Source organism: Engystomops pustulosus, chromosome 11 (assembly GCF_040894005.1).
Source record: "Engystomops pustulosus chromosome 11, aEngPut4.maternal, whole genome shotgun sequence".
Taxonomy (NCBI): domain Eukaryota; kingdom Metazoa; phylum Chordata; class Amphibia; order Anura; family Leptodactylidae; genus Engystomops; species Engystomops pustulosus.
Genome location: NC_092421.1, coordinates 77,675,499 through 77,702,299, shown reverse-complemented (window position 1 = coordinate 77,702,299; position 26,801 = coordinate 77,675,499). Strand labels below are relative to the sequence as shown.

At 46.6% G+C, this 26,801-nt stretch overlaps 2 protein-coding genes across 6 annotated transcripts; one reads left to right on the top strand and one right to left on the bottom strand.

Annotated features, from left to right (window-relative positions):
* Positions 1-278: 278 nt before the first annotated feature.
* HPS6 (HPS6 biogenesis of lysosomal organelles complex 2 subunit 3) lies at positions 279-5,443 on the bottom strand. The gene is made up of 2 exons (XM_072129701.1): positions 4,794-5,443; positions 279-4,073 (listed from the first exon to the last, which is right to left on the bottom strand). The coding sequence occupies exons 1-2, from the start codon at positions 5,304-5,306 to the stop codon at positions 2,229-2,231; spliced, it is 2,358 nt and encodes a 785-aa protein (XP_071985802.1). The 5' UTR covers positions 5,307-5,443; the 3' UTR covers positions 279-2,228.
* ARMH3 (armadillo like helical domain containing 3) lies at positions 5,132-26,801 on the top strand. 5 transcript variants are annotated; one of them, XM_072129704.1, is made up of 26 exons: positions 5,132-5,297; positions 8,778-8,893; positions 10,405-10,461; positions 10,549-10,695; positions 11,181-11,288; positions 11,983-12,075; positions 13,430-13,504; positions 13,761-13,847; positions 14,021-14,077; positions 14,153-14,196; positions 14,906-14,966; positions 15,276-15,322; positions 15,404-15,479; positions 15,994-16,087; positions 16,177-16,278; positions 17,240-17,298; positions 17,840-17,905; positions 18,106-18,175; positions 18,999-19,059; positions 19,437-19,525; positions 20,401-20,483; positions 21,243-21,369; positions 22,509-22,584; positions 23,463-23,541; positions 23,800-23,916; positions 24,906-26,801. In XM_072129704.1, exons 2-26 carry the CDS (start codon positions 8,792-8,794, stop codon positions 24,996-24,998), a joined length of 2,070 nt encoding a protein of 689 aa, XP_071985805.1. In that variant the 5' UTR covers positions 5,132-5,297; positions 8,778-8,791; the 3' UTR covers positions 24,999-26,801. The 5 variants fall into 5 exon arrangements, with proteins under 5 accessions (XP_071985805.1, XP_071985806.1, XP_071985803.1 ...); XM_072129705.1 differs by lacking the exon at positions 5,132-5,297 and adding an exon at positions 5,493-5,572; XM_072129702.1 differs by lacking the exon at positions 5,132-5,297 and adding an exon at positions 5,581-5,727.

Here is a 26,801-nt window from a genome sequence, read left to right as displayed (position 1 = left end):
AACACTGGCTGCAGTCTGTCACAACTGCTGACATGTTCCCCGTCTCATGCCTGATGTTACTGGATTGAAGACCCCAGTGCAGGTCCATCTTTATTTCAATGGAAGATTTGGGGGGGGGGTGGTCATGTTGCATTTATATATTTAGTATACAGATACTCACCCCGATCCCTGCCGTTACCATAGGTTGAGGGCTGCAGCAGTCTGTATGTGCGGTCACTGCTGCCGGGACGCTGTAGGACTACATATCCCAGCATGCCCAATCACCACATACCAGGAGATTTACCATTAAAAGAATTTATTTCTCTTAATATCATAAAACACTGCAAAAGATAAAACAAACAAACAAACAAAAAAGGTGCCGCATCTACCGCTACACCACGTGCTGCTACAGCCCCATCTACACCCAGCGTGGGATTAAAATGTACCAAGCCTTACAGGGAAACTGTCAGCAGGTAGGATCTTTCAGTCAGGGTCAGGAAGAGATGTGTAATCAGACCTCTGCGTATGCAGTTAGTAGCAGCAGGACTGTGAAATATGGATTTATAGTATATGATATCCTCACACTGCTGTGCTCTGCGCTCTCTGCAATGGCTTGCTGTATAGAACCTCTCCTCTGAAATCCTGCTGGTTTGTTCAAAAGCTTTGACACCAAGCAGAGAAAGAGCCAAGAGCACAGCAGTGTGAGGACACTCTTCCAGAAGCTACAAACCTGGAATATAAATCCATACATCACATATATCCTGCTGCTACTAACAACATACACAAAGGTCCGATCACACATCTCTCCTGGGACAATACATAACACTGTCTGCAGTACTGTGGAGGTCGCACCTGCTGACAGGTTCCATTAAATAAAAGGACGACGACATTAATAAATATTTATACAACGTCTGTAGGGATCATTATAATACACAAGCCACCGGCATAAATATTACACAGCCCGGGTAACAGTCTTCAGTCATACGATAGGGTCTGACTGTCAGGATCTCTGCTTGCTGTCAGCGAGAATTCTTCTCACAGCTGAGGGTTTATTACACCTGTACATTGTCTATAAAGAACCCTACAGCAGCCTCCACTCTAGACTGATACACTGTCAGACTAAGCTCCTGTGTCACCCCCTCATCCTCATAGACTGTAAGCTCTTGTGTCACCCCCTCATCCTCATAGACTGTAAGCTCTTGTGTCACCGCTTCATCCTCATAGACTGTAAGCTCTTGTGTCATCCCCTCATCCTCATAGACTGTAAGCTCTTGTGTCATCCCCTCATCCTCATAGACTGTAAGCTCTTGTGTCATCCCCTCATCCTCATAGACTGTAAGCTCTTGTGTCATCCCCTCATCCTCATAGACTGTAAGCTCTTGTGTCATCCCCTCATCCTCATAGACTGTAAGCTCTTGTGTCATCCCCTCATCCTCATAGACTGTAAGCTCTTGTGTCATCCCCTCATCCTCATAGACTGTAAGCTCTTGTGTCATCCCCTCATCCTCATAGACTGTAAGCTCTTGTGTCATCCCCTCATCCTCATAGACTGTAAGCTCCTGGGATCAGGGCCCTCCTATTGTTCCATATGACTGGTTGTACTCTAATGTAATATTATTTGTATATGTCCCCTATGATTTATAATAAGATGACGCTATATAAAGATTAACAAACCATCTGCCAGGACAGTGCCCTCATGGCTCTCAGCGTTGGCACTGAATACAACTGTGACAAACCCTCTGCTGTGAGAAATATTAAGCCGTGACGTGCACTGACAGCAAGCGGTGATCCTGAAAATGAAGGCAAAATAAAACAGACCGATGTGTAGGGATCTGAGGAGAGAGAGGAGAAGGTCTGGGATTTAAGACATTAAGAGTTCATAAAAGGGAAAGTCAATTAAAGGCAACTTCAGACCAAGAAGTGAGTAGCCACAGGATAGGACCTCACCGCTGACCCCTGCATCAAGCAGCTGATTGGCCAGGATAAATCACAGGGGTGGGCTCCACGATTATTGTAGTGGTCAGAAGATGTAACTGCAGGAGAACCAACATCTTGCCCTGTGTATAAGCCTGGTGACTAGTGTGGGGGGTCCGATGATACGTTTTAGGGTCTCCATTACACCCAGGTCCAGTGCATGTTCTCCACCAGTGGTCTCAGGCCCATGTCTTTCCACCATGTTGGGGGTTGTAGTTTGCAATATATGGAAAGCCGCAGGTCTGAGAGTACAGATACACCCCCCGGATGAAGGCTTATAAGTCATTATTGGCGTAGATGTCAGTGGGGGACACGTCATCCCCATTCACTACAGGACCAGGGGTAACAGACTTGTTTGTGCGTTTGGGGGCGGTGGGGGGAAACGTTTGTTTTGGATTTGCCTCGTCTTTCCCCTTCTGGTTCTGTAACACTTTATTCAGGAGAGGTTTGAGTAACCCCAGTGTCACATGTGCCCCATCGCTGCAGAAAGGGGACGGTTCGCCCTCAGTTTTGGGCAAGTTCTGCAGGACGATCCGCAGGAGGTCTGTGGCAGTCATGTCCTCGGGGCAGATCTGGCACAGCTGGGCGACATAGGAGTCTAAGTGTCTGTGCCGAACGAATTCTGTGAGCAGGGTGATGAAGATGTCCTTGGAGATGAGGGGGCTGAGCTGGGAGAACCTCAGCGTCTCCTCCATGACCCTAGGCCAGCGTTGTAGAGCGATGAGTATGTGAATGGCCTGGATGATGGCCTGGGGTCTCCCGCTGCACAGGAGGATCTCCACCTCCAGGTCCACATTAGTGTTGTCCTTGCGCTTCCCCAGGACAGACAAAGCTCTCTTATAAAGGGGCGCACCATCACCGTTGTCTTTGGCAGTGAAGTTCCAGGAGAGCCCGGAGCAGTCCTGAGCGTGCTGGATAAAATTCGGGAGCCACTTGGGTTTATAGACGCACAGAGACTGACAGATGACCTCAAACAGCGGGTACACCCCATTCTGGGAGCCGTCCCTCGTCCCTGACGGGAGGGGACTTAATACTTTCTTCCACAGATCGGCGGTGGCTCTGACCACAAGTTTTCCTTCTCCGTTTGGAAGAAACTGGAAATTATTCCTTAAGGCCGTCCAAGCCGCCCTGGGGAAAGTGGTAAATAAATAGTTAATATACACCAGACTGTCCCGATCCAGGTCCATCTGGAGAAGCCGTGTGATCTCATGGTCCACCAGCTCCTCGCAGAACTTCTCGGTGTCGTCTCCAGAGGCTGTGATGATGCAGGTCTTGAGGATCTCCAGACTGACGAAGCTCTGGAGCTCGTTGTTCATGTTGCTCAGCAGATCCGTGTACGGCGCCTGGTCCTTGGACTTGCCGTTCTTTTGGTAGTGGTTGAGGATGGCGGACAGTGCGATGGGGGCTTGGAACATCCCCCCTTTCTTGAGATCCGGCACAGTCAGCTTAGTGTTGCTGAGACTTCGTCTTTGGTAATACTTACAGGCCTCTTCGTAGACCATGTCCAAGAACGAGGGCTCGGACTTCACATCATCTTCAGACACAACAGAAGAGCCGATCTTATAGATGGCGCTCCTCGTGAGAACCTGGACATCCTCAGTATCAAATATTCTCAGGAAGAACACTTCCTCCGCTTGGAATATTTGCTTTCCCAGCGGCCTCCCAGTAGGGATATCTATGAGGAACACAGTTGTATCCACAGCACAAGCCAATACCTTCCCAAAAATCTGCATCTTGATCTGAGCTTCAGCCTCCAGGTCAATATCACAGATATGTCTGACACCCCCGTCCTCATAGAGTAGATAAATCTGCCCAGCAGTTGTCAGAAGCAGCAGGTGCCCGTCCCCAGTCACCACCGACTGTAGGATTGCTGGAGCCACCTGAGAAGACAAGAAGCCGACGTACTCCAGGACCATGGTCTTAAAGTCGCCCTCTGTGAGAGCTTTGCTGTGGAGGAGGCCGGTGCTCAGGGTGGACATGGTCATTCTGTCCTCCAGCAGGGAGTATACCAGGAGAGGATGGAAGCCGGAGCCTGGGACCATGAAGATGTGGTCAGGAGAGGAGAGCATGGAGTACAGGGGGCTGTGGTGGAGGACGATCTTCATGCTGCCCAGGGTCACCTGTAGTCAGAGGAGAGAGAATATTAAGAACCGGAACAAAACTAACAAGATTCCCATCACAAGGTAAAGGAACAGGTCACCGGCTCCAGCGCAGCAGAGACAAAGATTTAGGGGAATTTTCTCTTGATTATCCTGACAATTTGCCAACGTTTTATTTCTAGTTGGCGCCGCACGCGCCCAGAGAGAGGTCATCGCCTGGAGCCAACGTTTCCATATACTCACCGGCAGATACAGTACACATAGGGGCTGGGGGCTCAGTGTATATATTGGGGTACAGTACAGATATGTATTGGGGTGCAGCACCCTCTTAACTGTGTTCCGCACATGCGCAGGGCCCTCCGGCAGATGCAGTACACGTAGGGGCTGGGGGCTCAGTGTATATATCAGGGTGCAGCATAGGTATATATATTGGGGTACAGTACACATAGGGGCGGGGGGCTCAGTGTATATATATATTGGGGTGAAGCATCCTCTTACCTGTGTTCCGCACATGCGTAGGGCCCTCCGGCAGATGTGGTACACATAGGGGCTGGGGGCTCAGGGTATATATATCGGGGTGCAGTATATATTTGGGTACAGTATATATTGGGGTGCAGCGCCCTCTTACCTGAGCTCCGCACACACGCAGGGCCCTCCGGCAGATGTGGTACACATAGGGTATATATCGGGGTGCAGTATATATTTGGGTACAGTATATATTGGGGTGCAGCGCCCTCTTACCTGAGCTCCGCACACACGCAGGGCCCTCCGGCAGATGCAGTACACGTAGGGGCTGGGGGCCCCCTGAGGCCTGGAGGGGCCCCTCTCCTCACACCACACCAGGTCTCCGCCTTGGCCCCCGCACAGCGCCACCACCCGGGCGCGGGGACTGTTGCACAGCTCCAGGCTCTGCAGCCTCCGCCAGGTGCCGGCTCCCCGGGGAGGGCTCCACACGTCGGCGCGGCCGTTCTCCCACACGAGGAGCAGCAGCCAGGCCGGTGGAGCGGGCGGGAAGAGCAGGCCACACAGCGCGGGGGAGTCCCAGCTCAGCTCCAGGTGCGCGGCGGGGAGCGGGCGGTCAGGGCTCAGCCGGGGGAAGGACAGGAGCCGCCGCCGCAGCCACAGCACCAGGTGCCGCCCGTCCGGGCTGAGGAACAGCCGGCAGTGCCCGGAGCCGAGCGCCTCCTGCAGCAGCTGCTGCCGCCCGAAGTCTCCGTAGTCGGAGAGCAGCTGCGGAGCCCCGAGGTGCGTCATCCCGCCGCGCCACCGCTTATCCCGGCCGCCGCGCTCATCACAAGACCGACCCCCGCCTGACTTCCGATTCACCTGCGCAGGGCGGGAGGAGCCAGCGGCACAGCTTCACCCTGATTGCACAGCTCTGACCAATAGCCTCTGACTTACGTGACTCACTGGCCAATAGCGTTATGTTTTTATCGGTTAGGGGCGTGACTCTAAAATTCTCGACGTCGTCACTTGAGAGGGGCGGGGCAGGGAATGTGCCGGAATGTACCATTACAATGGTAAACAGGGGAGATAGAGTGTAGATCATCGCAGGAGGTATAGGGAGGGTGACGCTGATCCCCCCTCTTCCGTGACTTGCTGGGCTCCTGTGCTGTATCCTGGCTGGTGCCCGGCTGGAGGCTGTGGCGCCACTGAGGGGGGCTGTGTGTGATTGGTGAGTAGTGAGGGGGTCCCCGGATGTGAGGGGTGACCGGGGGGCGCTCGGTGCCCTGTGGAGGGGCAGGGGCACTGGGCAGAGGCTGGAGCAGGGCTCTAGGAGGGGTAGGCCGCATGTGGCACAGGAAGCCATGCTGGGCAGTGAGAGGGTTGTCCATACTACATGTCAGGAGCTCTGCTTCCTGTCAGTGAGTGGAACTGTTCCCCTACTACACAGGGGTAAAAGATATCACAGCTGAGGCTTTGTCACAGTGTATCAGCCTGGACTGATGGATCTCACCCTGGTTCTTGTGTTTAATCCAGGAGATTGGACAAATATCTCCCACAGAGGATGTGTCTCCTGTGTGGTGTAGTATATAGAGGATGTGTCTCCTGTGTGGTTTAGTATATAGATGATGTGTCTCCTGTGTGGTTTAGTATATAGATGATGTGTCTCCTGTGTGGTTTAGTATATAGATGATGTGTCTCCTGTGTGGTGTAGTATATAAAGGAGGTGTCTCCTGTGTGGTGTAGTATATAGAGGATGTGTCTCCTGTGTGGTGTAGTATATAGAGGATGCGTCTCCTGTGTGGTGTAGTATATAGAGGATGTGTCTCCTGTGTGGTGTAGTATATAGAGGATGTGTCTCCTGTGTGGTGTAGTATATAGAGGATGTGTCTCCTGTGTGGTGTAGTATATAGAGGATGTGTCTCCTGTGTGGTGTAGTATATAGAGGATGTGTCTCCTGTGTGGTGTAGTATATAGAGGATGTGTCTCCTGTGTGGTGCAGTATATAGAGGATGTGTCTCCTGTGTGGTGTAGTATATAGAGGATGTGTCTCCTGTGTGGTGTAGTATATAGAGGATGCGTCTCCTGTGTGGTGTAGTATATAGAGGATGCGTCTCCTGTGTGGTGTAGTATATAGAGGATGTGTCTCCTGTGTGGTTTAGTATATAGATGATGTGTCTCCTGTGTGGTGTAGTATATAGAGGATGCGTCTCCTGTGTGGTGTAGTATATAGAGGATGCGTCTCCTGTGTGGTGTAGTATATAGAGGATGCGTCTCCTGTGTGGTGTAGTATATAGAGGATGCGTCTCCTGTGTGGTTTAGTATATAGATGATGTGTCTCCTGTGTGGTTTAGTATATAGATGATGTGTCTCCTGTGTGGTGTAGTATATAGATGATGCGTCTCCTGTGTGGTGTAGTATATAGAGGATGCGTCTCCTGTGTGGTGTAGTATATAGAGGATGCGTCTCCTGTGTGGTGTAGTATATAGAGGATGCGTCTCCTGTGTGGTGTAGTATATAGAGGATGCGTCTCCTGTGTGGTGTAGTATATAGAGGATGCGTCTCCTGTGTGGTGTAGTATATAGAGGATGCGTCTCCTGTGTGGTGTAGTATATAGAGGATGCGTCTCCTGTGTGGTGTAGTATATAGAGGATGCGTCTCCTGTGTGGTGTAGTATATAGAGGATGCGTCTCCTGTGTGGTGTAGTATATAGAGGATGCGTCTCCTGTGTGGTGTAGTATATAGAGGATGAGTCTCCTGTGTGGTGTAGTATATAGAGGATGTGTCTCCTGTGTGGTGTAGTATATAGAGGATGTGTCTCCTGTGTGGTGTAGTATATAGAGGATGTGTCTCCTGTGTGGTGTAGTATATGGAGGATGTGTCTCCTGTGTGGTGTAGTATATAGAGGATGTGTCTCCTGTGTGGTGTAGTATATAGAGGATGAGTCTCCTGTGTGGTGTAGTATATAGAGGATGAGTCTCCTGTGTGGTGTAGTATATAGAGGATGTGTCTCCTGTGTGGTGTAGTATATAGAGGATGTGTCTCCTGTGTGGTGTAGTATATGGAGGATGTGTCTCCTGTGTGGTGTAGTATATAGAGGATGTGTCTCCTGTGTGGTGTAGTATATAGAGGATGTGTCTCCTGTGTGGTGTAGTATATAGAGGATGTGTCTCCTGTGTGGTGTAGTATACAGAGGATGTGTCTCCTGTGTGGTGTAGTATATAGAGGATGTGTCTCCTGTGTGGTGTAGTATATAGAGGATGTGTCTCCTGTGTGGTGTAGTATATAGAGGATGTGTCTCCTGTGTGGTGTAGTATATAGAGGATGTGTCTCCTGTGTGGTGTAGTATATAGAGGATGTGTCTCCTGTGTGGTGTAGTATATAGAGGATGTGTCTCCTGTGTGGTGTAGTATATAGAGGATGTGTCTCCTGTGTGGTGTAGTATACAGAGGATGTGTCAGTTCTATTGATTATTGATCAGATCTTGCTGCATCCTGAGATATATATATATAATATTTCCTTGTACGTTGCCGTCTCCTGTTCTCTGTTATCAGCCTCCGGTCGTGGAATTTCCGCTGTGTCCCGGCTCCGTCTTCCTCCCTTGTGATGACATTAGTGTAATCGGATTATATAATGATATTATGGAGTGTAATCTAATCTGTGGACACTGACCCTCTGTTCCCTGTTATGGTTATTCCGACCACAATCTGCGTCTGATGGAGAAGACCCCGCATGATATAATGATGTTATTCTTACCAGTTCCCCCTATGTAAATGTGGGTCTTGTGTTTTTGGCGGAGGGGGGTACACGGCGGGGCCAGAAACCCATATGTACAGTGTCCCTGCCTGTGAGCTCTATTAGGAGCTATCTATGAGCTGCTGTATCTAAGCCTGCCATGCGTGATACAGTCTCCGAGGCTTAGTTCTCACTGTCTGTTTCTTATCTTGGGTTATAGATTGAGAAGCTGCAGCTGTGTGCACAGAGAGTGATACTGAGCTGGTGTATCTAAGCCTCTTATGTGTGATCCTGGTGTATCTAAGCCTGTGTGATACAGCTTGTACCTGTTTTGCTCTTAGCTCTGTGCATTTAGCTACTACATATCCCCTCTGCTTTGTTTGACTACTATCTATCCAACTAGAAGACTGTGTACAAGTGTTGAGAGAGAGCAGAACACTCATGTCACAGTCTGCAGGAGGAGGGAGGGGGAATCACTGTTTTCGTCATCAGTGTTATGTTGTAAAAGTATTTTATTATCTATAATTATTATTATTTTTAATACAGATTATGCTTAAGACATGGCGCAGGTAGACAAGAAAGTGGGACTTCTCCGAAAGTCGTCTTCCAACAAGAAGCCCCTGAAAGAGAAGGTTGTGTTGATGTACGATGAGATCTTTACGGTGAGCTTCTCGTTGTATTCTTGGCACAGTCCCTGCTGTGGGCTATGAGCGTGTCCATGGCGTATACAGCCACCTAACACTACAAGAGTGACTCCTCCGTGTAACCCCTTAGATGCTGTGGTCAGAAGCAACCACTGAATCTAAAGGCATTGGTGTAAGGAGCAGGGTCCCTCTGGCAGCTCACTGGAGTCCAGACACAGGACTTTAGGATGCAGATGAGGTGTCAGGGTGGTATAAAGATAATTGGATCTACCAGATTTGGGAAAACAGAGGTTTGAAAGCCCATTCCCCCCTGTGAATGGAGCAGCAGTATACATGACTGGCGGTGGGCAATGGGTTACACAGTGACGGGCATCTGATATCTACCAGTGTCTGTTCTGAATTGATTTGAATACATATGCAAATTCAACATTTCAACAACATCCGATGATGACTGATCCAAAAATTAAGGCATAAAGCAGCTCTTTAATTTATTATTATTATTATTATTTTATTTAACTCTTTATTCCACCCAAGTGTTATATAAAAGTGCAACATTTCACCCTTTCCAATGGCGACTGATATTTTTGACTCTTTGGGTCACCATGGTTATTCCTCCATCCTTAAAAACGGTACTAATAAGAGCTTTGGATGGAGCACCCCCCCCCCACTCCCCATAGTGGGCGCATTGTTCAGCATGACCCACGCCGCTACCATGATGAGAGCTGTTGTCCGGGTAATTGCTAGGCGCGTGTATCCGCATGGCGATTGCACTGAAATGTTATTACCTGAATGGTTTTAGGATTAATCAGAGGAATTCCAGGAATCACTAGGCACAGGGTTACTGTGCAACTTACCCGGACAGCCAGTAGGTCTTCAGCCTGGGCCTTGGTAGTACAACCCCCAGCATGTACTTTTCATATACAGTTTCCAGTTGTAACTGCAGTTGTTGCATGTTGAGAGTAGTAGTTTGGAGCAGTCTGTATCTCTATGATTCTGGCATCGGAGAAGGACAATCTATAGGGGTCCATAGTGTTCTGCTGCAGTAAGCCTAGTGTTAAGGTTACATTAAATACAATATTTAATATATTATAAATATACAATGTTACCAGTCCATAAATCCAGTTCAAGGGGGGGTCACCTACCAGCTCCGAATATACAGGGACAAAGTTTTTACATTGGCTTATATAGATCTGTCACTACTCCCAAGGCTGGGTTTAGAGTTCTTCTTTCGTTATAACCCCTTAGATACCACGGCCAATACTGGTCAGGGCATCTTAAGCAATGGTCAGTTATATTGACGGCTCGTTCTGACCTCTACAATGCCATCTGACAGTTTTCTGACTGGCATTGCCCACCAATCTGGTATCCAAATTTTTATAAACTGGGAATACCCTTTTAAGGCCAGGACTATGTCAGTTGTAATCCCTGCAGCAGACATTGCACAGACCATGGTAGTAAGCAGCTGATTTCTGACCTACCTGTGATGGGTGTTTTCTGCAAAACTTAGATTTTTACCGATTCTTTTGCAGAAAGAGGATCCGACCAAAACCAACCCCAGATTTTGGGATGAGCTTTTCCTTATGAAGGTAAATATCACCAAACCTTACAATATTCTCACCCCCTAACCCCAGGCTCCTGGTGTCGTTAACCCTTTGTAATCTTCCTCTGCCCAGGTCAATTTGGAATATCTGGAAGCCAAGTTAGAGTCGCTGGATGGAGAAGAGTTGATGAAGATAAAGGACAATATTAACAGCCTCTTCCAGCATTGTATCCAGGCCCTGAAGGCCGAGCACCAGATCCGGGTGGTGAACTCCTTACAGGTAATGCAGCTATGGAGGCCGGGTGGTAGAAGAACGTTGTACTGATTACTGGGATCATTTACAGTGCAAGGGGTCACCAACCAGCTGCCAAGTATACATATAACCCCTTAGATGCTGCGGTCCATTGTGACCGTGACATCGTAAGGGTCTGTCATTTATACTGATGGCTCTGTCGTCCCTTTTACACTGATATCGCAGGGTGCGAGTGGATTACTGTGTAAACAGGGGGGTCTAAAGGAGACTCCTAAGGCTGCCATCTTGATCCACCTATTAGTTCTTACCAGAGGCAGGGCTCTAATATACACATACCCTGGGAACACAGCTGACTGTGCCCACCCTATATCTATTATAGAGGCCACGTCTCCTCCAGGAATATCCAGCCCCCCAAAGATAAGTAATTCCTTGTTCTAGGGTTACTGTCTTGGTCCCTGGTATCATTTATGTAAATAATGAGATTTTTATGTAATATTTTGTTATTTTGGCAGACGCTATGCGCACTCATCCGAGGAGTCCACCAGAAGAACAAGCCGACATCCGGCTTCGATATCATCAACATGCTGATGGGCTTCGACAAGGCAGAACTTCGTATGAAGGTGAGGGGGGGAAGGGGGGTACACATAAATTATGGCTTCATTTCTGCTTTTGTGGTAAATGTATGTAAAACTTAAATGAAGTGAAACCAGCTGCTCTCTATAAGTGATACAAGGATGTGACAAAGGGGACAACATGTGCCTGGTATTGGGGGTTACCATGCTTTGGAACACTCCAGTCATAGCTAGGTCATTGATAATGCCTGGTGCAGGGTATGAAGGGAGGAGAAGGACTCATTACATTGTAGTACCAGAACCTTGCTAGAATCTGGAGTCCTGCTCCTCTCTCCAGGACCTGCACAAGGTATAATTCAATGAATCGGCTGTGACTGGAGTGTTTCTATAGTCCTTTATCACAGGGATCCAGAAGACCAACAGCGCCACCCTTGGTGGTTTCTCGTATTGCAGCATTCAGATAAAATTGGCTTAGCTGTAATACCAGACACAACCTGTAGAAACGACTGGGGCTGTTCCACGGCCCATAGAAATTTTTAGACAGGACTTGTCACCTCTCCTTACATGTATATTGTAGTAAATCCTTGTGTTTATGACAAAGTAACACTTTTTGATAATCTTTTCGGCTAACTTTGTGTAGTTCCTCTTTTATTCCACTTGGAATTGCACAGATAAACTCCTTTTGTCTATTTTTCAATTTGTCACTTGTATCATATAACATGTGAGTGATGTTTCCCTGCAGAACCTGATGGAGAGCCTGGATATTCTGCTGTGCGGGGAAGGATCGGAAAGCCTGAAGAGTCTCTGCCTGAAGCTGCTACTCTGCTTGGTCACTGTGAGTAGTATCCGAGTAGATGTGGGTAGGAGGCTGCAGTCTGTAAAAGTTTTACAATCGGGTTAGTAAGTAGCAAACGGGTCTAACTTAAAACTCAGTGCAAAGTCATGGGAATGCGAGGGGCATCGGAGAAGATGATGGCAAAGGAGCAAAAATTCCCTCAAAATTCTTGGAATACAATAAAGTAAATGTTTTACCACACTGCTCAAGGTCCAAAAAACAGCTCAGCCCCATCAGGAACATAAGCAGAGTGTTATGTCATTGAGCTGGAGAACCCACAATCCCCCCTATGGCTCCAGTTCAGACATGGCTTCAGGTCCCTGCTGCTCTTTGTTTCCCGATCCCTCTTTAGGCAAAGGAAATGACCCACCCCCTGCCTGTGATAGGCTAAAAGGCCTGTAAGGGTGTGTCCTGTGTGCCTGAATGGTAGCGGCTGGTTATTGAGAAGCAGCCCCATTATATATACCCTAATAAAGTCTGGAATATGGCTTTAAATAGGACCTGTTACCCATAAATAAAGGCACTAGGAGCTGCTTAGTAGAGTGAGCAGCTCCTAGCGCTAGCCCATTTTTAGCAGTGATAAACTGCTAGCTTTATTGGAACACTCTGATAAAGCTAGCAGACACTGCGGCGTAGTACAATTGGAACGCTGGACTGCGCTCAATTCATGCGCGTTCATGGACTGTGGCTTATTCATGAGGGTGCGGGACTAAGAAGTAACTGCCGCATGAAGCTCGGCAGTCACTGGTAGCCTATGGAGTGGGAGAGGTGGTCTGGGGAAGAAGCAGCGCCTCGGACCGCCCCCTCATGAGCGCGGCCCGGCGTTCCTATAGTACAGTGCGGCAGTGTCTGCTAGCTTTATCGGAGGGTTCCAATAAAGCTAGACGTTTATCACTGCTAAAAATGGGCTAAGCAGCTGCTAGTGCCTTTTATATAGGTGATAGGTCCTCTTTAAAGGGGTTGTCCAGAGATGGAAAGAATTGGCCACTTTCTTCCACCAACAGCGCCATAGCTGACCATGATTGGTGCAGCTATTACAGGTCTGTGTAGAGATAATAATTCCTTTATTTATATAGCACACACAGATTACGCAGCGCTGCACAGAGCTTCTGCCAAATCAGTCTGAATGGAGCTGAGCTGTAATACCATTACTATTATTTATTACATATTTTAATATTATACTATTTAATAATAATAATTGTTATCATAATAACATAACTTTTACTATTACTATTTTTATTATGAATAAGTTAATGTGAATATTATATTATTTTATTATTATTCTGTCCTTTCTATTATCGTCTTCTGTTATTCCTCAGTGAAGTAATTTTTTGTTTTTTCCCCTCTATTTCAGGTGACGGATAACATCAGCCAGAACACTATCTTGGAATATGTGATGATTAATAGTATATTTGAGGCAATCTTACAGGTACAATAATGTGAAACCACCCGTGCTGTTTGCTGGATTCATCTCCATATCCGCTCACTCTCACATCTTATTGGGGTTTGACACTCTTGGATTATTGGAGCCACTTTTTGGATTCTTTGGTTCCCTGAGTTGCCCCTTATCTCCCTGCACAGGGCGTCTTGTTGGCTGCATAAGATGTGAATGTACAGAAGGGGTTGGGGTGATGAAGAGTCTATTATACTTATTATATTCTGGTCTTTACTGTCTTGTTTTTCAGATTCTGTCCCATCCTCCCAGCCGCAGGGAGCACGGCTACGACGCTGTGGTACTGCTGGCCCTTCTAGTAAATTACAGAAAATACGAAGTGAGTCTTCCTATAAGCCAGAAGGGTCATCTGTCTGTGGTCATGGGACCCCCACCAATTATAATAGTAATAAGCTTATTCTAGTGATGAGATGGAGGACCCCTTTAAGGGATAGTTCAGCTTTATGACTCTACGCTGTACTAATGCATCTCATCGCTCCTTTCCCTTTCCAGTCTGTGAACCCGTACATTGTGAAGTTATCCATCGTGGATGATGAGGGGACGCTGAATGTGAGTGAAGTCTTAGGGTCTTCTTATACTAGTCATGTCTTATAATTTAGTGACCTCACTCTGTTCTTATTTTAGGGGATGGGGCTGGTCATCGCCCGGGCGTTATTTGAGTATAACACGTATGTATTCTGTAGCAATCCACCTGTCTATATGGCGTTATTTTCTATGTACGTGATTGCGGGTCACTAGATCTCTCTTAGTTACCAGAAGGCCCTTTAGGAGGCTTCTATGGCCTCAATCACATGGGGTTATTCCTTCAATCAGACTTGTTAAAGGCCATTAACACAAAACTTTACATGGGTAAGTATAAGGGCATTGTAGGGTCACCCATATTATACTTACCCTGATAACGTTTCTGCATGTTCTCTGGGAGCTGTGGGTCATATCTCTGATGTCCCGTGTCCTCCTGGCAGATGGAGGATTCTGTGCACTCCCTCCTCCATGATCCCATATCAGTGATAGTAGTGGCTAGCCAATAACATTCAGCCGCCCCTTTAACCACTGCTATGAGAGTTGTTATGCCAGAGGGGGTGTGAATACAGTAACTACTACACGGCCTCCTCCATTACCCAGAGTCCAACAGACCACCCAGTAGTGTTCAGGGACAATGACAATGGTCTAGATGTGGGATTGAGCGGGCGCATTTACTGTATATGTTCTGGTAATGCCGGAAATTGGGTTTTTATTGGAAGGAAGTTCTGGCGCTGGTTTTTAAGATACACGGCATAAACCTACAGGTCCCTTCCATAGTTTGGATTCTAGGTCTGACATAACATGTGACACATGATGTTATGGAGTGACCTTTTACGTGTTTTTATTACCCCTCAGGCAATACAGGGACAAGGAGGAGGAAAACCAGACCGGCTTCTTCTCTGCACTGACCAGTATGGTGAGTACTCTCTATACACACACACATACATATATATATAACAGGATCATATCAGAAATCGGGGGATTGCAGAACTTTATGGTTCTGAGCACAATTCAACCCTATCCTTGAGGATCCCTTGAGGAAGGGGCCATAAGCACTGTGTTTCCAGGATCGGTAAAGATCTTGACACGTGATCAAAACTCATGACATGGAATTCGACGTATAATGGACCTGCAAAATTCTAGCTCTATCACATTAAAATATGTAGAAGCAGCTTCCCATATAATCCAACTGCATTTTCAGTTGTAATTCTCCCTGTCTCCACAGGTGGGCAGTATGTTCATCGCAGATGCAGACGAGAAAATCTCCGTACAGTAAGTTCCTTTTATTCCCTATTGTCTCCTCGGCCTCACGTGTACATGACATAACTTTATCCTCTGTATTCTCTTGCACAGAACTAATGAAGCCATTCTACTTGCACTTTACGAGGCCGTACATCTCAATAGGAACTTCATCACAGTCCTGGCGCAGGTCAGTCTATGCTACTTGGGTTTCATATTTTCCAAAATTGTAATAAATCCTAACATAGGAATATGTACACGAGAAGATGTCTTGTCTCTATGCGCAGTGTATGGAGCTGTTCTATGCACCTCATAGACAGACCCGATTATATGGAGTCAAAATCATCAAAAACTAAGGCCATATGTAACCAGGTCATTTTATTTATTGCAACTTTCTACCGTTTTGTGTCTGCAGCTCCTGTGCAAATTTAATGTTTTGCCATGGTTACAGACTACAAACACGCTTTGTGTAGTCAGTTACTATGGTCATGGGTTGCACTATTCTAAAACATGAAGACAGAGAAGATAGAGGGGTGTAACATGTGACACGGGTTGAATGCTACCTGTAAGTGGTTCAGTAAGTTTGGTAACTGGCTAGACTTTTGTGGAGAGTTTAAGAGTCTCTTAAAGGGACACTCTGGAAAGGTATATCCTGTTTGGTCGCCATTATTATGCAATCCTCTTTCTCTCTGACTTGTATTTAGAGCCATCCTGAGATGGGATTAGTTACGGTACCCACCACCCCTCTCCCAACTACACCCACCACCCCGCTGGGTACAACGCCTCCTTCCTCGGATGGTAAGGGTGCACTGTTCTGTCCCGTCTGGGTATTATGTACAGTGATTAGAAGCCCATGTGACATATATAATAACTACTTCTCCCGTCAGTTATCAGTCCGGTGGAGCTGCCGCTCGATGCCGATGTACAGACGAGTAACCTGCTCATCACCTTCCTCAAGTACAGCTCCATCGTTATGCAGGACACAAAAGGTAAATGGTTTCGATCTGATGCCTCTTATCTCTCAGGAGGAAGATGCAATCATGTATCAATATGCCGTTCTACAGACTCCTAGGGGGAATCCTCAGAGTAGACATCGGGCGGGGAAATCCTTTGTGTAGATGTGTTGGGCCAGCAGCAGAGCAGGGACGATTGTCATCAGGGAATTATTATGGACTGACCATATATGATGTCAGTCCCTGACACAAGGGGGGCATTTATCATGCGCTAGCGCTCATGCGGCAGCGTATGATTGCCCCGCTGCTGCATATTCGGAAGCCTCTTGATGTATCGGGGCAGGAGGCTGCGCAGCGTTTATTCTAGGCCAGAGCGTCAAGATGGTGGAGAGGGCAAAATAGTCGCAGGCGCTAGAAATAGGCTAGCATTTGCGATTATTTCAGGGCCTGATAAATATGCCCCAAGTTCTCTAAATTATTTCATGTTATTCAATTAAATATTTTTTTGCCCAGATGGGATTACCAAGCTATAGATATACAGCGCCTCTATCCACTAGACTATGGGCCACCATAGTTACACCAGCTCCATGCACTGGTATTTAGAGATGGATCTTTTCAGAGAGTTTTCATTATCCTTTTTTTTTTTTTAATTTTTACCTATAATTAATACAGTTAAATTGAATAAATAGAAATGTGTTGGACACAAAATAAATTCTACATTTTATACCATTACCAGGAAAACACTGGTTACTCATTACTGATCTCATCCATTTAATTGTAAGCGCATAGAAAAATTGGACTCAGCCCCGCCCAACCCCCCCCCCCCAAACATTTTCATTGCGTTTCTAATTCGAGGTGCGACCTCTTTAGGTTGAGGTACCAGGCCTACTCCAGAATCACCTGTAATTTCGAGGACACTGACCCAGTTGTGTAGTTTGGGTCCTGTCCATATATTCTATAGGTTCCTGCACTTACTTCCATGTATTATGTGTTGTAGATGAACATCGACTGAACAGTGGGAAGCTCTGCCTCATCATTCTCACCTGCATCGCTGAGGTCAGTCACTTTTTTAGTTGTCACCTATTTTGATGGTTTATTCTCTCAATGTCTATATTTAAATAAAACATTTGAGATTCCTTATTAAAAGGGTTGCTATTAAAATGATCCCCTTTGTAGGTGATGGGTTATAACAATCTGATTGTGGAGGGTCCGACTACTGGGAGCCCCCACCATCATGAAAACAGATTGCCCAACAATCCAGAGAATGAAGGTCTTGGTTCATTAATTGGTAGTGAGACCGAGCACGTGTTTTACAACTCCATTCAATAGTAATGAAGTATTGGAAATTGCTGAGCACAGCGCTATCATACCACTAGCCTATGCTTGGAGATACCTAAGCGCTGTGATCAGCAGCGTTCAACACTGCCATAATAAGGAATGGCGCAGCAGGGCATATACTCATCCTGACGCTTCACCCATTACTGAGAATGGGGACCTGTATTCTCTGGATTGCCATATCTGTGATTAACGTGGGACCGTCCCAGGTTGTATATCCCTGGAGAGGCTGCTGACATTCCCATATCTTGTGTCTGCACAGGACCAGTACGCCAACGCCTTCCTGCATGACGACAACATGAACTTCCGAGTGAACCTCCACAGAATGGTGAGTGCCACCGCAGGATCGGCTCACACAGACCTCAAGTATCACCAAGAAAGATATGGAACATCCCCGAGATGGGACAGTACTTACCTTGACTCATGGTTCCTGTAGCGCACTGACCCTTCCGACCTCCCCCGGTGTGACACGAGACTGAACATCTGAGGCTTTCTGATTCTGGTTTATTCCATTTTCTGTCTTTGCAGCCCATGAGGCATCGGAAGAAAGCAGCGGACAAGAACATCCCCTGCCGGCCGCTGGTGTGCGCTGTCTTGGGTGAGCGACGTCATTAAAGCAGTATATTCACTGGTGGGGTTATAATAATTTATCTGGCCCAAGGGACCAGGAGGCAGCGCCTTTACACTGCCCTGCAATCATGCTCCGAGCCCGGGTCACATGTTCTCCATCCCCCAATGGGGTCGGATTAATGCTGCAGCCCCTTCAGATGTCTGACCGCTCAGTACATCCCACTGTGACCAGGTCACCTGGAGTCTAAGCATCATTGTACGGCAGTGTAAAGTAACTGCTTCCTGGTCCCTCAGACCATATCAAATATTTTAACCCTGTTGCAGCCGTGAAGGGTGAAACAAGTTAATTATATTGGCTTGAAAATTATATCCGATTCTACCAATGAAAACGCAATTTTTTACCAACACATAGAATTCCCCGACGTCCGACCCAATCTTGGCAAATAAACACTTTCGCTTAGCAAATGCAGCATATCTGTTTTTCTATATAATGGGGGACATACTAGGACTTGTATGTCAGCTTTCTAAAATTATTCTTCCACCTTTACAGCAAGGGGGTGTTGAGGTGGGTGAAGGCGGCGTGGCTGGTAGCAGAGTGGGTCATGCAGGGTGTTGCTTGCCCCACTCCTGCTACATCCAGAAAACCTTGAGAAGGGAAAGTTCACAGGCTGCGCCATATTTTTATACCAAGCAGGACCTGGTGTAGAATTGCCGACAGGTGCCGCCGACCTGGAGCCTCCTGATGTATTTGGAAACGCCAGATGAAGCTTTCATTGCTTGTGCACCGCTGTATAATAAATCTCCCCCATTTGGGGATCACACTCTTGACTGCTCCTTTTCATTTCTTGTAGATCTGATGGTGGAATTCATAGTCACCCACATGATGAAGGAGTTTCCTATGGACTTGTACGTGTAAGTGACAACATATCTGATGGGGCTGAACATTATGTCAAGCTGTCCACGAAGTAACTACCACAATGATGCAATGAAACATCAGCACTTGGGTCTATGAACTATGTAACCCCTACTATTGGGGTCCCCAAATCTGAGATTAGAATGATGAAACCTGGACATTAAGTCACCCAGAATAATGTTACCCCTGACAACGTTGACCCCTCACCTTTTGGAGCCCCCAGACAACATGACCCTAAAACTTCTGGCTCCCATACAGTGTAACCCAGATCATTGGGGACCTGGAACCAGGCAGAGGGTGCAGTCTTGTCCTTCAGGTGACCCGACCTCTGATCTATAGTTGTATATATGTAATAACCTTCTTTCTGTTTCTGTAGACGCTGTATACAGATCATCCACAAGCTCCTGTGTTACCAGAAGAAGTGCAGGGTGCGGCTGCATTACACCTGGAGGGAGCTCTGGACAGGTAGGGTGCAGGCCTCTCACATGGGGTGTATATAGAATTATATACCATGTACACACCCACCATTAATCCTTTACTCTGGCTACCTGGCTGCTTTTCTAGAAGCCTTTAGGATATGGGTGTCGTACATAGAGCGAGAATAGCCTAGAATAGGGGTTATTATAATGCTTCCTTTGCTGTGGCTTAAACTATTGACTACTGTGTGGGGGCACTGTGACTATTGAGGTACTGACACAATTGGCTACTGTCTGATGCTATTTGACTATTTGCTATTATGTGGGGGCACTGTGACAGTTGGGGGCACTGACACAATTACTGGTTGACACTACAACTACTTGCTACAATGTGGGGGCACTGACTATAGGTTACCATGGGGGCACTGTGACTATTGGGGGCACTGAAACACTTGGCTACTGGTTGAAGCTATGACTATTTGCTACTGTGTGGGGGCACATACCGGCCATAGTGGTGGTCTTATTCAACAATATGTGCAGCTTTGTGGTTGCCCTCAAATTGCTGATTGTAAAGGTAATAATGTATAATGTAACTACTGCTTTACAGTAGGTACATTTATACAAAATTTCATTAGTCCCCATTAAGACGACATTGTCTAATTTGTCAAAAAAAGTTTGACCCCCCTCCCCCCTGCTTTAGGATATTGAAGTGATACAAATTATTCATTGCTGAAATATGACACAATTTCTGGTGCGGGGAGAAGAGCAGAATCTCATTTTTTGTTGTTAAATTAATAGCAGAAACAAAAAAAATCTACAAAACCCTGCAGTTTCCTCACACATCAGATCCCGCTGCCTTTAGGCATCCTGGTACATGTAGTCCCCCAAATTCTTCCAATCTGTTATGATCCCGTTTCTTTGCAGCTATGATAAATTTGCTGAAATTCCTGATGTCCTACGAGACTGTGCTCCTGGCCAAACACAACATCTTCACCCTGGCTCTGATGGTAAGTGTCTCCGTGTGTATAATGTACAGATACCGTATATACCGGCGTATAAGACGACCCCCCTACTTTCCTGTTAAAATATAGAGTTTAAGATATATTCGCCGTATAAGACTACCCCTTTTCCAACGCATACAAAACACCGGTAAAAATTAAAAAAAAAAAACAGATTTGAATTTAACATGGTCCTTTTTTTAATTTAAATTCTTATGACCTGCAGGTATATAGCAGGAAAACTGTTGCAATTATACGTCCTGCGGCCTCCCCCTCTATATAGCCAGCCTGCTTGGCACATTAAATTAATACAACAGCTTCTCACCTTTCCCGTGATCCACCGAAGCTCCGCTGCTGCACTCCGGCCGGCGGTGACCGCTCATTGAGCACTGGCGGCTCACAGAATATGACGTCAGCCGCGTGCCGACGTCATATTCTCTGCGACGCCGGCACCCGCGGAGCTTCGGTGGATCACGGGAAAGGGGAGAGGCTGTTTGGGTTTTTTTTTTCGACCGGCCCCAGACTCATCGGCCCACTGGGATTTCTCCCGGTGGGTCAAATGGCCAGTCCGCCCCTGCCCACATGTCAATTTCTGAAAGTTCAAAAACATTACCGGCGTATAAGACGACCCCAGACCAGACAGAAGATTTTTCAGCCTTCAAAAGTCGTCTTATACGCCGAAATATACGGTGTGTATATATGTGTGTGTGTGCGCGCCATGAGACGGGTGATCTGTCCTCAGTACTGAAGGCTCCGGATCTTTTCCAGGTTGTGAATCTGTTCAATATGTTTATCACCTATGGAGACACCTTCCTCCCCACCCCCAGCAGCTACGATGAGCTGTACTACGAGATCATCCGCATGCACCAGATATTTGACAACCTTTACTCCATGGGTAAGAAGTGACGCGGAGCTGACTGAGTCTCACAGAGTCTGGACATAAAGTTTGAGAGCCGTCAGCAGAAAACAAATTCTGACCACAAAAGTCTCGCCCCAAATCACTCATATACATGCATGCTCAGCTATGTAAAGTGGTGCATGTCCTGAATGAACTGGTACAGTGTAGAAAGCTACTGCTGGACTCCTTCTGCCCCCCTTTTCCTGCACTCCCCCTTCTGCCCCCCTTTTCCTGCACTCCCCCTTCTGCCCCCCTTTTCCTGCACTCCCCCTTCTGCCCCCCTTTTCCTGCACTCCCCCTTCTGCCCCCCTTTTCCTGCACTCCCCCTTCTGCCCCCCTTTTCCTGCACTCCTCCTTCTGCCCCCCTTTACCTGCACTCCCCCTTCTGCCCCCCTTTTCCTGCACTCCCCCTTCTGCCCCCCTTTTCCTGCACTCCTCCTTCTTTTCCCATCACTCCCCTCATCCTGGGCTTTGCCTTCTGTTTACCTTCCCATTGATGGTAAAGGTCTGAAGTAGTAGTAGTAGTAGTGTTAGTAGTAGTAGTGTTAGTAGTAGTAGTGTTAGTAGTAGTAGTGTTAGTAGTAGTAGTGGTGTTAGTAGTAGTAGTAGTGTTAGTAGTAGTAGTGTTAGTAGTAGTTTTAGTAGTAGTAGTAGTGGTGGTGGTGGTGGTAATGGTAATGGTAATGGTAGTGGTAGGAGTAGTGGTAGGAGTAGTAGTAATGTTGGTAGTGTTAGTCGTGTTAGTAGTGGTGGTAGTTTTAGTGGTAGTTTTAGTAGTAGTGGTGGTGGTAATGGTAGTGGGAGTAGTAGTAGTGTTGGTAGTGTTAGTAGTAGTAGTAGTAGTAGTAGTAGTAGTGGTAGTGGTGGTGGTAGTGGGAGTAGTAGTAGTGTTGGTAGTGTTTAGTAGTAGTAGTAGTGGTGGTGGTGGTGGTAATGGTAGTGGGAGTAGTAGTAGTGTTGGTAGTGTTAGTAGTGGTGGTGGTGGTGGTAATGGTAGTGGGAGTAGTAGTAGTAGTAGTAGTAGTGGTGGTGGTAGTGGTTAGTAGTCGTCAGAGAGGAAATCTGTAAATGTCTTACTATGAGATAATCTCTTCTGTTATTCGATCATTTCCTTATTGTTGGGTTTGTTTTTGCAGTGCTCCGTCTTTCTACCAATGCAGGACAATGGAAGGAACCGGCCAGCAAAGTCACCCATGCCCTGGTCAATGTCAGGTGGGACTATGATCCTGGTGGGCTTTCTGTAGGAGACAGCTGATTGGCTGAGGGTCACTGGTCTGATACTGGTGACCTCTCCTATGCTTGACCCTTATTCTAGTAAAAGTGAATGGGGGAATTTATGCAGCTGGAGGAGCGATGTCTTATCCTGTGTCCTAGAAACATTCAGTTACCTTATAGGATTACACTTGCGTCAGTCATGTGGTAGAAATGACCACCTTTTATCTTAAAGGCAATGTGACCGTAGGATTGACCATGCGTACAGCACCCAGTATCAGACCTTAATGTGTGCTGTTAGTAGCAGCAGGACTCTGAAATATGGGTTAATATTGCAGGGTTGTAGCTTCCACAACTGCTCTGGATTGTGTCCTCACACTGCTGTGCTCTGATTTCTGCAGCCATGGTTGGTACTGTCCTGGGAGAGATGTATTATTATACCTTTGTGTATGTTATTAGACTGTATACAAAAGGATTAATATTCTTGGAGTGTAGCGCCTCCTAGAGCACGGAATGCTGGTCCTCACACTGCTGTTCTCTTAACTCTTATGTTCCACTACTTTCCTGTGCTTTGATTTAACTGCTGTAGTTGTCAACCAGAAGCTTGCTGCAGATTTACTCACAGCAGTGCGAGTACACCCCCCCCCAGTACAGAGAAGCTACAATCCTGGAATATAAATCCATATATGACAGTCCTGCTGCTACTAACAACACACTCCAATGTCTGATTACACATCTCTCCAGGGACTATCCATAGCACTGGTTGCAGTCTGCATGGTCAATACTACTGACAGGTTTCCTTTATACGAGTCCTCCCTTGGATGCCTTTATATCCCATCCGAGTAGTGATACACATCCGTCTTTTATTCTTCATCCAGGGCCATTATAAACCATTTTAACCCTAAAATTGAATCCTACGCGGCTGTGAATCACATCTCGCAGTTATCCGAGGAACAGGTAGGTCCTTTTATTGTCATTATCTAAGCGGGGGCGGGGCTAGGTTTCTTGCTCAGGGGTGTAGACCTGTGATGTAATCTTGTTATGCTTCGTTTCCCCTGTGGGGGGCGCTGCAGAGCAATCTGATCATATGGAGTCTGGTAGAACTACAGGTTATCGCTTGGGATTTCTGCAGACACCTTTTTACTGAAAGGGATTGGGCAACATTGGCTTCACCTTTGACCCCAGTTCCTTACATCTCATCTCTATGCGTGACAGGTGTTAGAAGTCGTCCGCTCCAACTACGACACCCTGACCCTGAAACTTCAGGACGGTCTGGATCAGTATGAGCGATATTCTGAGCAGCATAAAGAAGCCGCTTTCTTCAAGGAGCTGGTGAGTCAAATATACATAAGCTTGTTTCCTCACACTGCTGTGCTCTCATCTCTCTGCATTAAGCTTCTTCACAGTCCCTCCTATCAGAGAGCTAAGAGCACAGCAGTGTGATGACACTCTCGCATGGAATACAATCCCTCACTCCCTTTTGGAATACAAATCCATATTTCACAGTCCTGCTGCTACTAACAACACAAACAAAGCTATGATTACACATCCACTGTGAAGAAGCTTAATGAAGAGAGATAAGAGCACAGCAGTGTGAGGACACACCCAAAGTGCACTTAGAGAAGCTACAATCCTGGAATATAAATCCATATATCTAAGTCCTTTTCTGTAAAAATATACACAAAGGTGTGATTACACATATCTCCAGGAACAATGCAATGAAACTGGCTACACAGAGAACAGCAGTGTGAGTGCACTTAGCAAATCTATAATCCTGAAATATAAATCCATATTTCACAGTCCTGCTGCTAACAACATAAAGAAAGGTCTGATTACACATTCCTCCAGGCACGATACATAGCACTGGCTGCAGTCTGTGTGGTCATAATATTTGGTAGGTTCACTTTAAAGGGATCCTGTCAGCAGCTTTGATAATGCAGACTGAAGCCAGTGTTGGGTAGTATCCCTGGAAAGATGTCTAATTATACCCTTGCGTGTGTTGCTTGTGATGTATGGATGTATATTCCAGGATTGTAGCTTCTCTAAATGCAGTGGTGGGTGTCCTCACACTGCTGTGCTCTGTGCTCTCTGCAGCAAGTGTTAGGTATTGTCCTTGGAGAGGTGTGCAATCATGCATTTGTATATGTTGTTAGTAGCAGCAGGACTGTGATATGGATTTATACTCTCTTGGGGCTTGTCCTCACACTGCTGAGCTCTGTGCTTCCTGCATAGAGCTTCTCCAGAACCCCCTTCCCACCTTCTCTGAACTGCTGCTAGTTTTACAATCCATTTTCTCTCTCTCTCTCTCTCTCTTTCTTTAGGCTCGGTCGATTAGTATCAATGTACGGAGGAACCTCGCCTTCAGCACCCTAAGCCAAGAGATCCTCCTGAAAGAGTTCTCCACCATCTCCTGAGACCTCCTGTAGCATCCAGCTGTATGGACTAGTACCTGTCCCCCTGCACCACTAGGGGGCGACACTTGTTTATCACTCCTTTTTACCTGATCATTGACAGCTCCCCCCTGTGTCAGCCCTGGACATGACGTGAAGGGCATCGGGGCGAGTCTTCCTGGGGCTAGTTTTTCCCATTTTTTTGTTGGACTTTTTTACAATAAATGTGAACCCCCCCCCCCATGAGTGCGGTGAATACAGGGGGGAGGATTGTCTTCTTCTGTATAGTGATAAATACAATGTTCTGTCGAGACTTTGTTCTTTCTGTGAAGATCTGACCTTCTAAAACCTGAAAAAAAGCTTTTTTTAAAAAAAAAAATGTTTTTTTTGTTGTTGTTTTACAATGATTTTTAAGCTTAGTTTACAATATTAAAAAGTTTTTGCTTCTCTGCAGGATATGTCCTATAGATGGGGGTCACTAGGGGGTTCAGGGGCCACCAAATCCACCGTACTGGAGTGGCAGCCGCGCTTGGCTGTTGTGAAATTTCCATAGAATTGAATGGAAGGAGTAGGGCGGCCGACTCCCCGTTCAGAGCAGGATAGGGGTCTTGCTTATTCTTCAGTAAGTTTTGGATTTGGTAGTTAGGACTTGCAGTTTAAGACATTTTGGACATATCCTGTGGAAATGTCATAAATGTTTGTCAGGAACACCCCTTTAAGTTTAATGGATGGTTTGTGTTAAATGGAAAAACCCCTTTAAGGGAACCTGTCAGTTTAACCTACACTTACTAAACAAATGTTTGAAAACTGCTATTATTCAGCAGTACAACTATCCCTATATTGTTCCTCCCCATACCTGTTATAGTTTGAGTCAGTTCATAAAGTTGACTGGTCATCTTTGCATACTCGTGCTCTTATAGCTGAGCCGAGCTTCCAGATTCCTGATTGACGAGGGCTGTGCCGAATAAACACTACATCCCCCCCCCCTCCCTTAGGAATGAGAGACTATGACTGTGTGTGACCCGCTGTAGAGAAATCATCTCCCTCACTTACTCCACTCTGAGGAATTCTCTTCAGTGAGTCACACAGCCAGTGTCTTTCAGTCTCATTTCTGAGGGAGGGGGGATGAGCTGGAGGCACAGATGAAGAAGAAGGACATAACATGGGGTCATTTGCATAGATGGTGATGTAACGTTAAGAACGGACTTTGCAACTTTACATGCATGGGAATGAACAATATGAGGATAGTTGTGTTGCTGTTTACTAGCTGATTTTCAAGATCTGTTTAGTTTGTGTGGGTTAGACAGGTTGTCTTTAAAAGCAGACATTCAAGGGGGGTATAGCAGACCCCTATACATTCGGGGGGAAAACAATCCTATCATATTTGGCTTAGGGTTCATACTTCATTTTGCAGGGATTCACAACCTTCAGCACTCCCTCTGATGGCAGACTACAAATCCCAGCATGCTCTACTCTGTTTCACAGGAGTCTCAGGTGAGCAAATGCGCATGATGGGAGTTGTAGTTTCACAACAGCTGCAGGGCTGAAGGCTACTGACCCCTGCAAAAGGACTAGTGTACCCCCAACTGATACTGCCTCCAGGCAAGTAATAGGGATGATCCCTACACTGCATAACACTGTGTTATTCCTAAGGATGAGCCCGGGGGTCTATACGACTGTGTAAGGTCTTCCAGCTGCTCCTCTGTGTAGGGTTAATTTATTGCTTTTCCGTGTGATCACTGATGGTTTCAGTGACGCTGCAGATGGGAATATTGTGTAATGTCCCGGAAGATGGAAATAAAAACGGAATTTGAGTTCTAAATTCTA